The 15,255-nt window shown below is 40.2% G+C and overlaps 1 protein-coding gene across 1 annotated transcript in view; it reads right to left on the reverse strand.

Moving 5' to 3' along the window:
* The window catches only part of DNAH10 (dynein, axonemal, heavy chain 10), a gene marked incomplete at its 5' end in the record, with an annotated part of 56,938 nt that overhangs the window by 6,564 nt on the left and 35,119 nt on the right, over positions 1-15,255 (reverse strand). Inside the window, 19 exons of the mRNA XM_009710139.1 lie at positions 200-400; positions 1,227-1,410; positions 1,653-1,807; positions 2,566-2,720; positions 3,229-3,333; positions 3,768-4,041; positions 4,728-4,957; positions 5,320-5,599; positions 6,138-6,285; positions 6,906-7,127; positions 7,498-7,715; positions 8,595-8,731; positions 9,379-9,560; positions 10,426-10,600; positions 11,156-11,317; positions 11,935-12,132; positions 12,506-12,586; positions 13,375-13,578; positions 14,517-14,688. Of these exons, the coding sequence (XP_009708441.1) occupies positions 200-400; positions 1,227-1,410; positions 1,653-1,807; positions 2,566-2,720; positions 3,229-3,333; positions 3,768-4,041; positions 4,728-4,957; positions 5,320-5,599; positions 6,138-6,285; positions 6,906-7,127; positions 7,498-7,715; positions 8,595-8,731; positions 9,379-9,560; positions 10,426-10,600; positions 11,156-11,317; positions 11,935-12,132; positions 12,506-12,586; positions 13,375-13,578; positions 14,517-14,688 (3,483 nt within the window). The remainder of the gene's footprint in view (positions 1-199; positions 401-1,226; positions 1,411-1,652; positions 1,808-2,565; positions 2,721-3,228; positions 3,334-3,767; positions 4,042-4,727; positions 4,958-5,319; positions 5,600-6,137; positions 6,286-6,905; positions 7,128-7,497; positions 7,716-8,594; positions 8,732-9,378; positions 9,561-10,425; positions 10,601-11,155; positions 11,318-11,934; positions 12,133-12,505; positions 12,587-13,374; positions 13,579-14,516; positions 14,689-15,255) is intronic.

Here is a 15,255-nt window from a genome sequence, read left to right on the forward strand (position 1 = left end):
ACCCAAAGGAAAAATGACCATAAGATAAACAGGATGATGAAAAAAGGATTTGGCTTATAAAGACAAAAAGCTGGTACATACAGCCCAAGTCAACGTGCTGCATTCAGGTCACACTCCTCCCAAAGCCAGTCTGTTTTGCTGAATAAGAGCGGCAGGACGTGCCCTCCTGACTGGGGTTTCCCCACCCCCCCCCCAGTACCTTTAAGGACTTCTGCAGTATTCCAATTGGGAAGCCCTTGGTCGGGTCAGTAGTCAGCCAGAGGCGAAAGTCTGTGTGAGGCTTTGTAATTTTCTCCAGGGCCTTTTCCAGATCGGTAAGCCACCTCACCAAAAGGTGACAGTTTTGCAACATCAGCCACTCTCCACGAACCACTACATTCTCCAGCATCTGCAAAGCAATCTTAAGAGAGGGAAAGAACTGTCTGTGAGTAACTCTCCCTTCATCCTGTAAGCTAACAGACTCTGATGGGTTGGTGCAGTGGATTTCTTCCTGCTAGCAAGCACACTCAGCCTTTTAGTGAGTTTTAGTAGACTTAGCAGAATGCTCCTTGCTGAGAACAGACCTTTTCCAATACCACAAGAAGTAGCTCTGCGATGCCTTTTTTACTTCATTAATTCCTTTTGAAATTAAAAGTCATGCAGAGCATTGAAGTTAGTTCAAAACAGTACAGGAGTGTGCCTGGGCCAGGAGGGTGAAGATCAGTCTAGGAAGTGGTGGTCTAAATGAATCTAATAGGAGCTCTCCCACTGACTGAAATCACAGCAAATTCAGTCAGCTGCTAAGCTTTGGACATCCCTGCCTTAGTGTCCATAACAAAAAGGAAAGCTACAGGAAAGACAGAAAAAGCAGCAGGGTATCCTTTCGGTAACAAACACTGTGACTTCCAATCAACTCACGTCCATACACAGAGACACACAGTCGCTGATTAACCTTTGAAAGGCTGCGCAGTAACATCTTTTCAGCTCAACTGTTTTTTAACAGATGACAATATCATTCTGAATCTACCCTTACCCAAACCATAAAATCAGCCAAATGCTCCCTTTCACGTTACAGAAAAGCATTATTCCCAGGCTGGCACATCGTGTGCTATGTCTGAACCACAAAGTAACTCCCTTTAAAATGGAGCAGACCTTTGGAAAGGAAGTTTGAACCTTAGGAGCATGATTTGGAATTCACAGACTAACTTGCTGCACACAGCATGTCCCTACCCTCCCACCAAAGTTACCTTTTCTTGGCCTTGTCCCATGGCTAGGAATTTGAGTCTATCTCCTCCAAAGCCTGTCCTCTCAGCCAGTTTCATGAGGTCACTGACAGGATCAGAGCCAGGACTTAAGATAAAAACAACTGGTGAGTAAGGACTGCTCTGCTCAAAGACAGCTTCAAAGCTGATCACAGGGGGCTGCACATACCTGGTAAGAAAAGAAGCACAATAAACTGCTAATTTGCACAAAAGCAGCCATTTTGTGTAAAAGATTACTTTTACACAAACATCAAAACTCACTGCAGACTGCACATGGAAATGACACAGAGACAACTCATGCTCTGTTGTTTAGGCAAATTACAGAATCATGTACATAGCTGATTACAACTCCAGTTCTTTGTGAAATACGTGAACAGTGTGATTCGGATTTGAAAGAAGAGAGTGACTTACTTCTCACTCATTGTCAGAGTAACATAGTCCATTATTGCCCGATATAGCCGGTCCACCCGGAAACACCGTAAAAGTAGGAGCTTCTGAAAGTTCGTTAGATTGTTCTGGTACTGCATGGGGAATGGGATCTGCTCCAGAGCATCTGTATCATACCACTGGCAAGAAAAGATGGGAGACAATGCAAATGAATCAAATTGCTATATCCATGGAATTATTAGGAAAGCAGACAGAAGCAATTTGATTAATGAGGGGTCAAGAGACACAAGGATAACAAAGAAAGTCAATCAGCTGCAAAGAAATATTTAAAAATTAAGTGAAAAAATTCAACTTTTTCAGTATAAACTATCCAAGTCCAGAAACACATTAGTACTTTCATTTTATGACAAGTAATTCTCTTAAGATACAGAAAACAGCATCTCAAACAAAAAGTATTAACAGATTGCTTACAGAAAGACTTCTTATAAAGCCAGAAGACATTGAATGAAACTAAAGGTAGAACAAAGGAAAGTCTGTGTTAGTAACTAGCCTATAGAACTCAATGCCACAAGAAGATCAAAGTATGATTTAGCAGTACAAAAATAACAGTGAAATGCTGACTGTTGAAATCAACAGCAAAAGTTGCACTGACTTCAACAGCGCAAATAACTCATCTAAGGCATTTGACTGGAAAACAAAAAATCTACAGTATACCAGGGAAGATTTTTTTGGTTTGTTTTTTAAATAGTAAGAGCCCTAATTCTTTGGGAAATAAGCCAATCACTGACTGAGGTCAAGAAGAAAAGCAAGGCCTTGACAGAAAAAGCCAGTGGTGACATGCCTCCTGCCGAGTGCTATGGCACATTGCATCATACTTGAACATTTAACACCAGAAGAAAAACAAGGCGAGAGAACGAGATTGCAGAAAAGCACGTACATTTTTCCATACATCTGGATTTTTTTCCACATCATCTGGAAGAGATTCAAATTTCTCAGGAAATAGTTCAGACAAGCGAATTAGGTCTTCCCAGCCTTGATCTGGAAGCCAAGCATACGGTTTCTTTCGTGCACTCTTCTCCAGGGAAGTATTGCCTAGTCACATTCAGAAACCAGAGTGAATGTCCATGTCATAAATTCTCCAATACATGACCACACATACAGTCCCACTGCACAGAGGAACCAATTGGAAATTTGTTTCTGGAAGCACTGTAAGATTAAACAGGTCTGCTGAAGAAATGATGGCATCTTACAAGTGCTTGCAAAAGCCAGAGTTTTATCTTTGCAAACATTTCTAAAATTATTTTTATATAGTCAGAAAATAACTAAAGATTATTTTCTCAGGTAACATTCTAACAATTATAATGTGAGATTTGTCAACAGCTGCAGAGAAAGATTAACCTCTTCGCTGTTTAACAAGGTGAAAGAAACAGAAACAGCAGAATCCACAATTTGTGTAAACCAACACAGTTCAGGTATCTTCAGTGGTTTCTCTAAGTGCTAGCTCTTACAGCAAAGCGTATCTAGTCAAAATCTATCTTCAAAAGAGCTTTTAGCTATTGCTACGTATAGCTATATATTTATATATAAATATCCACTTTACCTTTCAAAAAGAACTCAAATTCTTCTTGTGGAACTCTGCCATCAGCTTGTTCTATCCTGACAGTCATATTAAAGGAGAAAAGTAACTTGTGCTTCTCAAATATGCCTATGTTAAAAAGACAATATTTTAAAAAATCAGCTGCTAAAACTTGTGAAACTGGGGAAATCTTTAAATCCACATCCTGCATCTGGTCACCCCACAAAGATCAGGGCGATTGGAGATGGGGCTTTGGATCAGGCTTACAGAGTCAAAACAGCATCTGTGAGCTACAACCAGGGATGTGAGATCCATAGCTGCGATTTACCATTCGTAACTGTATTAAGAAAAGCGTTTCTTTAAAAGTTACATTGGTAATATGCATAGTTTCTTCAAACAGAAATAGCAGGGAGTAAAGTGTAAATCAGGACCAATGCTGAGAATTGAACATTAGTGAATTCACTGTTTGGTAACTTGCCTCTTTAATGTCAACCAACTGAAGGCATGGCTTTTAACAAGCATTTGCACAAGACAGTGTCAGCCCGTCCCTAAATCGCACTAACCTGTGCAGCCATAGTTATAGGTGTTGAAAGTCAGTGTATCCATGATGTTTTTTAACCTCTTCAGAAGAACAGGACTAGGCATAGATTTCCGAAGAGAGAGTCCAAAAACCTCTAAGAAGGAGACCAATGAGTACTGATACATGATGTTGACAAGCGCCATTTCAGACAACACAGAGAATAAAATGGCCCCCCTCCTGGCAGCTGGTCTGTAGCCATCTCGAAGACAATCAATATCCACCGCTGTCGTCTCAGCCAGATTCAGTTTTTCAGTCACCTAGCCGTACATTGATTATATACACATGTAATTACTGTGCTGATCCATAGTGCATATATTATATCACAATAAGCAGAGTTATTCAATGCCTGCATTGGCTATATAGGGAATCTGGGCAGGTAACCCTACAGAAGTAGTACAAGTTGCAAAAACCAAAAGTTAGATAAAATTAATCCCACCCCATAGATTTATGAACAGTAAAGGCAAATATTTACACAGAATCATGGAAATAGTGTGTGAAAGGCCCTCTGGGCATCTTTAGTTCAACTTTCTGCCCAAAGCTGGGCTATGACCACCACTAGATGAGGTCAGCTGTAGCTTTGCCCAACTACAGCCTGAAAACCTCCAAGGATGGAGGTTCTACATCCTCTCTGAGTAACAAATATCTTAATTTTTCATTTCAGAACTGATACAAGACAAAGGTTGTTTCAGAGCTCAAAGAAATGTATTATATGCTCTTTGCTTTAGAACTGTAAACAACCATTACTTTGGTTCTGATAAGGACTTTCCTGAAGATAGGATTTGGTTCTCTGATTCCATAAAATACTGCCCAATATCTAAAGATGCAACATACTCATAAGAAAACTCTACATTTCCTTTCAAACTAATTCCTAGCTTCAAGGGTGAAAAATGAAGCACAATGAAAAAGGAAAGACGATGTTCTATTAGTAGATCAGAACCGGTACCTCGGTAGCTTTGGATTTTGTCTCTTCCAGGGTTTGTACCAAGTCCAAGTTGTCCAACATGTTCCCTGTGGAAGATGTCAGTTCCCGAAGGAGAGAGTCTTCCAGATCTTTCAGCACGTTTTTGTTGTCACTTGTCTCCTGGATGAGATGTTCTCTCTGTTCTTCCAATTCCCTTCTTTCAAAACCCATAATGACGCTGAGCAACTGATCCTCTAGGCCCTTTAGTGTAACTACAGATACAACACATGTACACAGCACAGTCTTTTTTTAAACACAAGGAGAGCTTTTACACAACTTATTTCATCTCGATCATCTCATAAAACTACAGCGATGCAACAGAGTGACTTGGTTAATAACCTATATCTTAATTCTACCAAAGCATCCTAACCTGACAGGTGCAAGAAGAGATACTTAGCTCAGTTTCAGATTAGAAGAGAGAAGTGAAAAGGATTTTCTACTAAATCAGATGTTAAGTATAAGGGAGACTATGAATTTTTTGGAGTTTCATTGCTGTTTCAGACAACCACCCAGGCCCTCAATTTGCACTACAGCATAATCACTACTTTGTTACTAAATACACACTTTTGCTTACCTGTATAATTGATAACCACAGCTTTGCCAAACACAGAGGGAGAATACTTTGGGTTTGATAATTTGGTGTTCAGGTACAATCTAAAATTACTGTCATAATCAACCTCTTTGTCACCCAAGACAATGAATGTTCGGTCTTGTGCAGCACAGATATTCTTCTCTAAGACATTGTATATCACAGGATCAATGTATTCATCAATACCATGCAACAAGAAAGGGCTTCCATGCTTTATGGCCAGTTCTAGTTGTTTAAGGAAATCTGGGTCATTAAAGGAAGCCACCTGCAAGAGAATAATGGGAAGATATGAAAAGAGAACTGATACTCAATTTGCTGAACACTATTATTTTACAATAGTTGCCTGCACTAATAAAGTTTGGGTTTTGTTGCTTTTTGTCTTTCCCCTTACAGATGATATAAACTGTACTAGCACAAAACAGCAGAGGCGCGCTTTTTTTTTTTTTCTGATTAGTTGAGCATAATTTCCATTTGGAGAACTATTCTTCAAAGTCCCAACTGTGCCTCTGACTGTGTTAATTGTCGTACATGAAAACCCCATCCTGGCGCTGAGATAAAACACAATCTAAACCATCCTTCTGTTTGTACTATTTCTGCAGGTACGATGGGCAGCCAAGATCTCAAACCAACCACCCATCCCAAAGAACTGAAGGTCATGTGAACAGTGATATTCACTATCTATTTTAAAGACACAACAGTCAACATATTTGTCAGTGCATAATCGGTTCCCTGTTCAAGGTGACAGATATTTATGCAGCTTTTAAAACAACCAGTAAAGAGGTAAAATGATCATCTATCTTCACCCTCAGGTTATTTTTTTCTTCTTTCTTCTTAATCCAATGTAATGCCTGTTGTTGTGGGTCAATACAGAGTGGGAAGCGGCTTGCATATGTTGTCAGGATGCCATTCTGGATTGAGAGCTCATCTGGAGGCAATCCTTGGGAAACCCACCTGGGAATGGAATGGATCAAAGACCAGGCTGGGATGAAAACTTGATGGGGGAGCAGCATATTTCATTTGTCAGTAAAATGATGCAATTCATTGAGCACACTATTAGATACACAAGGAAAAATACAGTGTTCGTGATTGCGAGAACAGCGTCAAAACTCAGAATGACTCATTGTCCGAGTCATTTGTGACTACACTACTCAAAACACTGACTCTTGGCATTTGATGAGTAATCCCGCAGTAGTTAAAATATGGGCTATCTAGGCATGGGTTTAAGTCCGAATTCATTGAAGTCAATGAAAAGACTCCTGTTGGGCTATGGGAAGACATATTACAGATAACTCCTTAAAAAATTTCCTAAAAAGCTATTATATGTGTCTAAGTTCAGTGAATGTCCCTGGAGTGCAAAGTACAACAGTTTGTTATAACAAATAGCCTCTGTTAACCGGAAGAAAAATAATTTGTCTCCTTGCCATCTCTGAGACACAAAAGTAAAATGGGCTTTCTCTGGTATGGCTGTGCACCTGCACTCACAATGCCAATTCTACACTACAGATTCAGATCCAGACTCCCACTTCGTGATTTCATGTCCAGTAGTCACTGGGTTTCTTGACCAGACATACCTGCTAACTTCCACCTCATTAGTCAGGAGGTCTTCTAACCTAAATGGTTGACTGAGAGGAATCTCTCGCGAGAGGATATCTTCTTGCCACACTTGATAGATCATTTCATTACGAAACTCCCAGTTGAATGCTCCTTCATAGCTCAGGAAGGCAGCACAGAGTAGACAGTCTCCAAGCAACTTCACCTTTCGTATTTCATAGTCCTCTAATTCCTTTGTCCACCTGATAGAATTATAAGGGAATACTGGGTCAGTCTGACCCGGGAGATGGGGTTTTCGTGCAGAATTTCCAGCTGCTGCTACTTCAGATGTAGGTTGAGACAGACCCTCAAATTTACAATCAGTTGTTCTCTATTATGATGGCCACAGACACTGAGTCGATCTGAACGTTCTTCCTTTTAATCTGAATTCAACTTGTTCTTCTGCACTAAAAATTGTTATTATTTTTCAAGAGTTAATGGATATTAGCTTAGAATGGGTATTAGCTCTTCTCAGAAACAAACATCACAGGAAGTGACATTTCCAAAAATGTCTCAGTTTGATGCACATGACCCTCTGATGTCAAAAATGTTGCTCTTTGAATCTAGACTTACCTCTTGTTCTCAGATCTCAAGCCAAAGATGAGCTTGTCAGCAGCATCTAATCTTCTCTGCATAATCTCTGCTTCTTCTTGTAATTGTTGCTTTTCTTTTATTGCCTCTTGGTACTTGTTCCCCAAAGCTTTAAGCTCATCCTGAATGGTAGTCAACTCTGCCTTTCTCTTTTCCAGTTCCTGCTTACTTAAGTAATAGTTCCGTTCTAGCCTAGCCACCTACATTACATTATGAAGGAAACATAAGAGTATCAGAGGAAAGAAGGGCTTTGGAGAGAAATCTTAAGTTCTCAGATTTCTTTTGGCTTTTTCATATATCTCAAAGTGTCCCAGTAACGCAAGCCAAAATAACTGGCGCTATTTCTCACCCACCTCTCCCCATTCCAAACACATACATCATGGTCTGATACTGCAGTTCAAAAGCAGATAAATCTCCTAGAGTTTTGTACCCACGAGGTATATTGAAGCATGTGAGCAGCCCTGCTGACATGGGAGGTCAGCAGGATTGTCATCCCCTGACAAAAGGGAAGGTTTGTCTGCTTAATAACAACAATATTAAGGCCTCAAAAATAGTCAGACTCATTATCTAGTGAATATACTTTCTCAGTAGTCAGATGTATGTAACAACCTTTTCTTGAAGAAAGTTTCCCAGCATCATCTGCTGGACATTAGATTTCCTTTGGTAATACCGCTAACTTTCCAGTCATTCTAAAAAAAGTTAATCAAGGTCTGTGCTTAAGGGACATGGATGTTGTGTACTACTGAGCTCTGCTCTGTCCAAATGCCATGTGTTTTGAAGTCTGCTATAAACTGTGTTTTTCTAAGCATGTTAGATTACAAAATTCCAACTGAACATGATCTTCTCTCCTCCTTCAAGCACTGGCCTGGATGGGAACCCACATCCCAGCATCATGACACAACAAACACAGCAATTTATAACTGAGTACCTGCCTCACTCCTACTGCAATAGCTCTCCTAAACACCTCTTTTTAAGCACTTCAAAGAGGAGAAATGGGCAGTCTACAAAAATCGTTGATATTATTTTTCTTATCAAGATCATGCTTCATCCTCCTCTGAGTTTGAACCCACACACTTTACCTTTTCTCTCTTCGGCTTGACTTTTTTAACTACATCACAGTAGCTCATCACTGCTTCAACAAACTTTAACATTCCCAGTCCTGCTCTGCTAACAAGTTCCATTTCACTGAAGGTAGTATTAAGATTCTTTAACAGAGCTAAATGGGCAAACATAAAAATATTGCAAGTGAGTTGAATTACAGTGCAGAAATCCTCAGAGAAATAGCTTTCTCTACCAGCAGTATCAAGCAATGCTGTGACAGACAATATGAAACATTTGTCAGAATATTAAAGAGACTCTGACCTTAAGATGAAGTTACTAGGTTGTAACAATAAAAGCACAATATTGCTAGTGATTTCTTACGTTCTTTCTCCATGAAGAGAGTGCATTCAGGAGTTGTTCAGCATGTCTAAAGATTATGGTTTGTTTTCTCTGCTGCAGTCAGATGCAATTTTATTCAGAGTCAAATTCCCCTCTTAATGGAACTACTCTGCATTACACCCTCGTGAGCATGTGCAAAGTTTGGCCCATAAGCTTTAGATATAGCTTATCTTCTTTCCACTCTGTATATATCACATTTTAATTGCCACCACATGGATGAGGCTGTAATTCTATTAAGTGGCTACAAGCAGACAGCAGGCCAGCTCAGCTATCCTGTTTGTTTCTTGCCTGCTGGAAACCAGAGTGTGTGAGACCCTAGCTAAGGTATAAACTGGATGTAACACGTATGTTACAGGATGTAACTGGATGTATCACATTCACAAGAGCCTACCTTTGTTCCAAGTATACAGATCAGTAATTTACCTCGGACAGATTTCACTTGGCTCTGAGTAATTCCATCAAAATCTATCTCCATCAGGGATCGCAGGAAATTTGCCTCAGACATCATTCCTCTGGCTGTCCTCCAGTTTAATTCTTTGTAACCTCTCAATATAAGAACACATTCCAAAACAGCCTGCACCTGCTTGGGGGGTTTTGCAAAGGATCTGGAAAACAGATGAAGGAGTCAGTGGAGGAGAAAAAGGAGGAGACAAAGCACCTGATGCCAGACACAGGTACTTCCCGTTAAGAGATTCATTACAATACAACAAGAGCTAGTACATAAGACATCCTACACAAAGTGAAAAAGATAACCCAGGCCAGACAAGAGCTCAAAACCAATTCTTGTATTCAGACAATTTGATCAATGAAATACTAAAGGATTTCAACAGCAAAAGGCCTAAAATCCTGAGCCATGATATTATTCCCTAGGGCAGTGAAGCAGCTGTCCATTGGGAGATGCATTACAGGAAGAATCCAGAGACCGACAAAAGAAAGGAAACTAAACAAGTGTGGCAGGGAAGGGAGGGTCGTTGCTATTTCAGAGAAAGCCAAGGATTGGATGTGCTTTTATATCTATCCCCAAATACAAGCTGTATTATAAAAATACAGGGAGAAGTTAATTCAGCAGAGAAACACATTTTCATGCTATCAAAGCATCCCTGAAAAATAACTGGTATGTGTTCCTATTCACAGAGAATAAAAACAGAGGAGGAATGAAGGAGTTTGGACAGCCACTGCTCAGGCAAAAACCATAGCAGTTTCTAGCACATCAGACACAGGGCAGAGAAATACAGGGAAGACATCAAACAAAGGACTGGAAGAACAGGTTTGAGGACTGGAAGAACAGGCTTGAGGGGAAGTCCTGGGCTAGGAATCAGGGGATTCTGTTGTTACCTCTGCACCCGGACAACTAATGTCCTGACCTTCACAGCCAGGTGAGAAAGGTGAGGCTAAGGCTCAGACCCTGCAAACAAGGGACTTTCAATGAATTTCCAAGAGTTTATGCTATTGTGCATTCAAATGAGTCACCTGATCTCAGTAACATCAGACTTGTCAAGCTTCTGAAGCTCCAGTTTGGCAGCTTCTAATATAGGCATGACTTCAGCCAAAGCTGTCTCAGCAGCCGCCTTCTCCATAGCAATAATATTATTCTGTTCCTGTATCTCCACAGCTTTTTCTTCAGCCAGTTTTTTCTTCTCCTCAGCTAGGAATTGTAAAGGCAGGAACATAAATGGATTATTCAAATTTGTATACAGAACATACGTTAATATAAATTTGCTTTTGGCTGAATATCAGAAATTACCATCAACTCAGCACCTTTTTGTTACTAGCTTGCCAATGTTTACAGTTCCATCACCAGATTAGGAACACTGTTAGTGTTCCACACAACAGTATACAAAATCTCTTTTCCTCCCATGCTTCCCTCTGTTTTTCCTCTAATAGTAATTTTCTGAATCAGAAGGTCTCCTTCTTGCTAATGCCTCTTTTCCATGTTATGCCCTACATCTTGGAAAGGGAAGACAAGGGCAGGCGAACATAGCATTGAGTTGTGTAAAGTACTGTAGGCCAAATATGTAGCAGAGATGGCAGCTTGGGCAAGATAGGGGACCTGCTCTTCTAGCATGACATTAGATCAGCACAGATAGAACAAGAGGGTTACCTCTAGAAGGAGCTGGAGCTCACAGGTCTTCCAACACAATACAACTTTGTTGAGCCTTGCTTAGCCTGTGGGACACTTCAGTAGTTGCAAACTACCTACCTACTTCTGTGTTTGCTGAAATCTCTTGTAACAAAGCCTCACAAGCAGCTGATTTTTCTGCTAGCACAGTTTTTTGCTCAGCAAGTTTCTTGTTCAGCTCAATCAGCTGTATACTGGCTTCCTTCAGTTTAACTAAGCCCTGATCCAGCCGTTTACATTGTGCTAGGTAGGAAAAAAGGGAGAAATGTTAGTGATTCATTGATTGTGTACTATGACACAGCAATAGAGAATCTCACAGAAGGTTAATATGCTTATAGGTAAGGCAACCTTGGTCATGAAAGGAAAATGACTCTGAGAGATTTTTCCTTTCCTAAGCCTCCCACCCAAGATGGTGTTAATGTCACTTGAGCTGCCACACAGTGGCCCTGTGCCACAACTTGCTTTCCGTATTACACTGTTCATGTTTTGCCCTCTTCACATATTTCAGTGCTCACTGAAGTATCAATAAGAATTCCTGCTTGATGAAGAATGTCAAACCTTGAGTTAGGCTGAGCTGGTACTAGATTTAATCAGACTCTTCCCCAAGCAGAGGAGTATATGGTTTGGAGATTCTGGCTCAGGTTCATGCACAAAAGAATTTGACAGAGTCTGAACATTCACATGTGGCCACGATATTGGTCCAATGTCAAAACCAGATGCCAGCACAGCATTTGAGATAGTACTGATAAAATGATTTTTGCACAACGTGGGTAATATGTGGGATTCTCACCACAATTTTTTTTCTTTTTAAAATATTTTAATTACTTATTAAAAAGTAGAAAACATTTACAAAGCTTTACCTAAAATGAACTCATTTTTCTCCTCCAGCAATTTTGAGTAAGTATGGATAAAATCAAGGTAATTCTTTGGTGTGACATGGTTCCTACGTCTCAGCTTCTGCAGAAACCTCTTGCTGAAATCCCCTACAGATTCATGCACCATGACCATGTGCTCAATCACTGACTTGGAGCTCTCTGATGGGATGCGTGTGCTATTTCCTAAAATTGGGCAGAAGAAACACAAAATTTCAAAGGTTTGGGTTTTTTTTAAGAGTATGCCAATTACCATCTTTCTTACCATTATGTACATCTAAGCCAGGCACAAAAAAGTCTGCTTCCTGGGGCAAAAAGCAAGATCAAGGCAGAGTCAGAAGAGAACCTGGGCCTCCTGGTAGGCAGGCCACATTGTCTGCAGAGTTGGGAACTTGAATTTTAGCAATTTTTTAAATCCATCTGAGAAAGAAACTTCCATCCAAAACCATTTTTTTACTGGAATTTGAAATTATGAAATCTACTATAACTGCAAAGTAAAGAATATATTTCTTAGGCTATCCCAAGGGTTAATGGGTTAAAATAGTGACATTTTACTTACCGACAAAGGACTGTGCAACTGCATACAAGGCCTGGGGGGGCCAGGGCAAGAACCAGTCAATACCAGTGTTGTTGACAAGACCTTAAAATAAAAGGATAGTGTTATCTGAAAAATTCCTTTGTAAAACTAGACCCTAATCTGTCAGGCAGTGTGCTTAACTTTATTTGCATCAAGAACCTGCAGGATCTGTCTTATTTGACTCGTGCTTAGCAAGAAAATTTACCACAAAGTCAATACTTCCATTTTGATAGTAAACAATCAACTCTGCACCTGTGTCCTGCTAACCCCATTGTAGTATTTTTTAGGCTGTAGCATTCTACAGAATGCAGTCAAGAGCTGCAACATGGTATTTTAATGCTTGGGTTAGGATTTGCACTTTCCATGTGTCTCTTGAGTTTCCCAGGACTCCTATCAGCCACCTGCTGAAGCAGAGCATCCACCAGGCTCAGGTGTTTTTTCTCTCAGTGGGCATCCCCCTCATCATGCCCTTTTTTTGGCTTTGAATACAAAAATGTTTCTCTTACCATTGTCCTAGTTTCACAATGATTTAATACAATGCATTCTTCTGTAAAGTACAGAAGAGAGGCTGCAGATAAAGGCTGTATATTTCCAGTTCAATGAGGATGACCAATTGATTTCTAGCTGTTCAGCTGGAAAATGAACTGATCTGGTAAATGCTAATCAATAATACTCACTGATATGTGGTAATTAACTGGAAAAAAAATCATGCACTGCAAATCCTTAATCATGAAACCTGCTCTGCTTAGCTTTAGCTGCCACACATCTTGTGAGTGTCCGCTGGAGATTTTCTCTTGCCTGCAAACCTGTATTTTACAGGGAAGGAACTAAGCAGCATGTACAATTGATACCTGGGAAATTTCTGCACCATGTTCTCAGACTGTCCCCAACAGGGGACATTCCCAGGACAATATGAAGGTTGCTTGCACATTTGTTTACAAAATATTGCCAGACACTCCCTTTAGCTGGGTTTACACCAGCTTTAGTAGCTTCATCTCCAATCTGACTTAGTATGGTGTCTTTTTCATCATCTGGAAAAAGGGCTGGCACCATTCCTGTAACATAAGGACAGAAGAATGCTAGTGAGAACAACCACTAAGAGAAAACCACATGGCTGAGAAGAGGGCAGATGAGAAACCAGAGTCACTAATTTTAAACCTAGCTCTGCAAAAATGATTCTGGGTAGTTTTGAATGAACCTATTAATCTCCCTATGCTTCTCCTCCTCCCCACAGCCCCAAGGAAAATATAGAGGGAGTACTTAGGATGATGCAAAGTGATTTAGAGGAATAATTAATTCATTTCTGTTTGGGTTTCAGCAACAAAATGTCACAAGAACATGAAGTACTTTTAACTCTCCAAAGAAAATCTTCATTAGTGTCTACAAACCATCAGTTCATATTTTCATTCTCTCAATCACGTGGCAAATATTGCCTAAGTTACCTAATAACAGACATAAGCAGACCAGGAATAGGGAAACCAGACCAAGGAAAGCGCTAAGATTTAACATGTCTGTTTTCAAATCAGACTGTGTAGGAAATTCTATAGAGAGGGTGCTCACACAGTGCCCGCTACTGCTCATTTTCAGCTGCTGCATACACTAAAAGATACTAACTATATTTTCGGATATGTATAATAAGCCATTGCTGCAGTCCAGGTAAATGCTATTCAACAGCAAATGGGACAAAAGGTGGGTTTGTGGCCAAATGCAGCTGAAGTTATACCTCGCTCTTGGAAGAAATCCTAGACACCTGCAACATCGTGATCAGCACGAATTAACCATATAGCCTTCCCAGACACATATAAATGAGTATAAGGAGCTGCCAAAAAGCCATTATTAAGGCCAAAATAATTTCAGGTAGTACTGAAAGGTTTAACTAACTAAAGCAGCAGAGGACACAGGGTGAAACAGTAATAGCTGGATCAAGGGTACATTTGAGACTGAGAGTCACAAGCAGATACTGATCAGGAGTAGTTGAGGCTGCCTGTGCCACCTGAAGTTAACATGTTGTTGATGAGTTCCAGGAAACTCTCTTCTGCTACATGGGTATCTGTAAACAAGAAGACCATTGACTTGTTCTCAATACCCAGCTTCTGGTACAAATTTTTCAAATCTTCTCGGAAGTTATTTTCTCCATATCCTCGACTCAAGATGATCTCAAATACCTAAGGATACAAACATCTACTGAGAAGACACACATGGACCCAAGACATGATGGTAACTCTGAATTTCAATTAGACTGGATCAAGGGTTTTGGTTTGGTCCCTATGATCAGTAAATGTGTAAGTATAAAAAAAATTATGCACTACATTCTTTTTAGAAATTACACTTGTACAACCCTGCAGGACTGCATTTTCAAAATTGCTTTGTATTCATCCTCCTTTTTTGTTCCTCCTTCCAAGGCTCTGTAAGAGACTGAAAGTACGTCTGAGAGAGGAACGTTTCCTATCTGAAATACTACAGTATTAATCACAGGATTCCTCATGCACCACTGGAGTACTGCGGTAATACAGGTAAGTAACAAAAGCAGTAGTTACGGACTATTAGTTGTTCACTGCCAAACCCATCCTTGTTTTCTGTCCCCAGTGCCAAAACCTAGATTCAGGCACTGACAGCTTCCTGCTCAGACTACTCACAGTCATCATCTTAGACCTTCTGGCAATCGCCTCACCCTGTTTTTCTCTCCAGAGGGAAGAGATGCCAGCCTGATCTTATCTTGGCTGACCGACTTC

The sequence above is a fragment of the Cariama cristata genome, unplaced genomic scaffold, assembly GCF_000690535.1.
Source record: "Cariama cristata isolate BGI_N322 unplaced genomic scaffold, ASM69053v1 scaffold1701, whole genome shotgun sequence".
Classification (NCBI taxonomy): domain Eukaryota; kingdom Metazoa; phylum Chordata; class Aves; order Cariamiformes; family Cariamidae; genus Cariama; species Cariama cristata.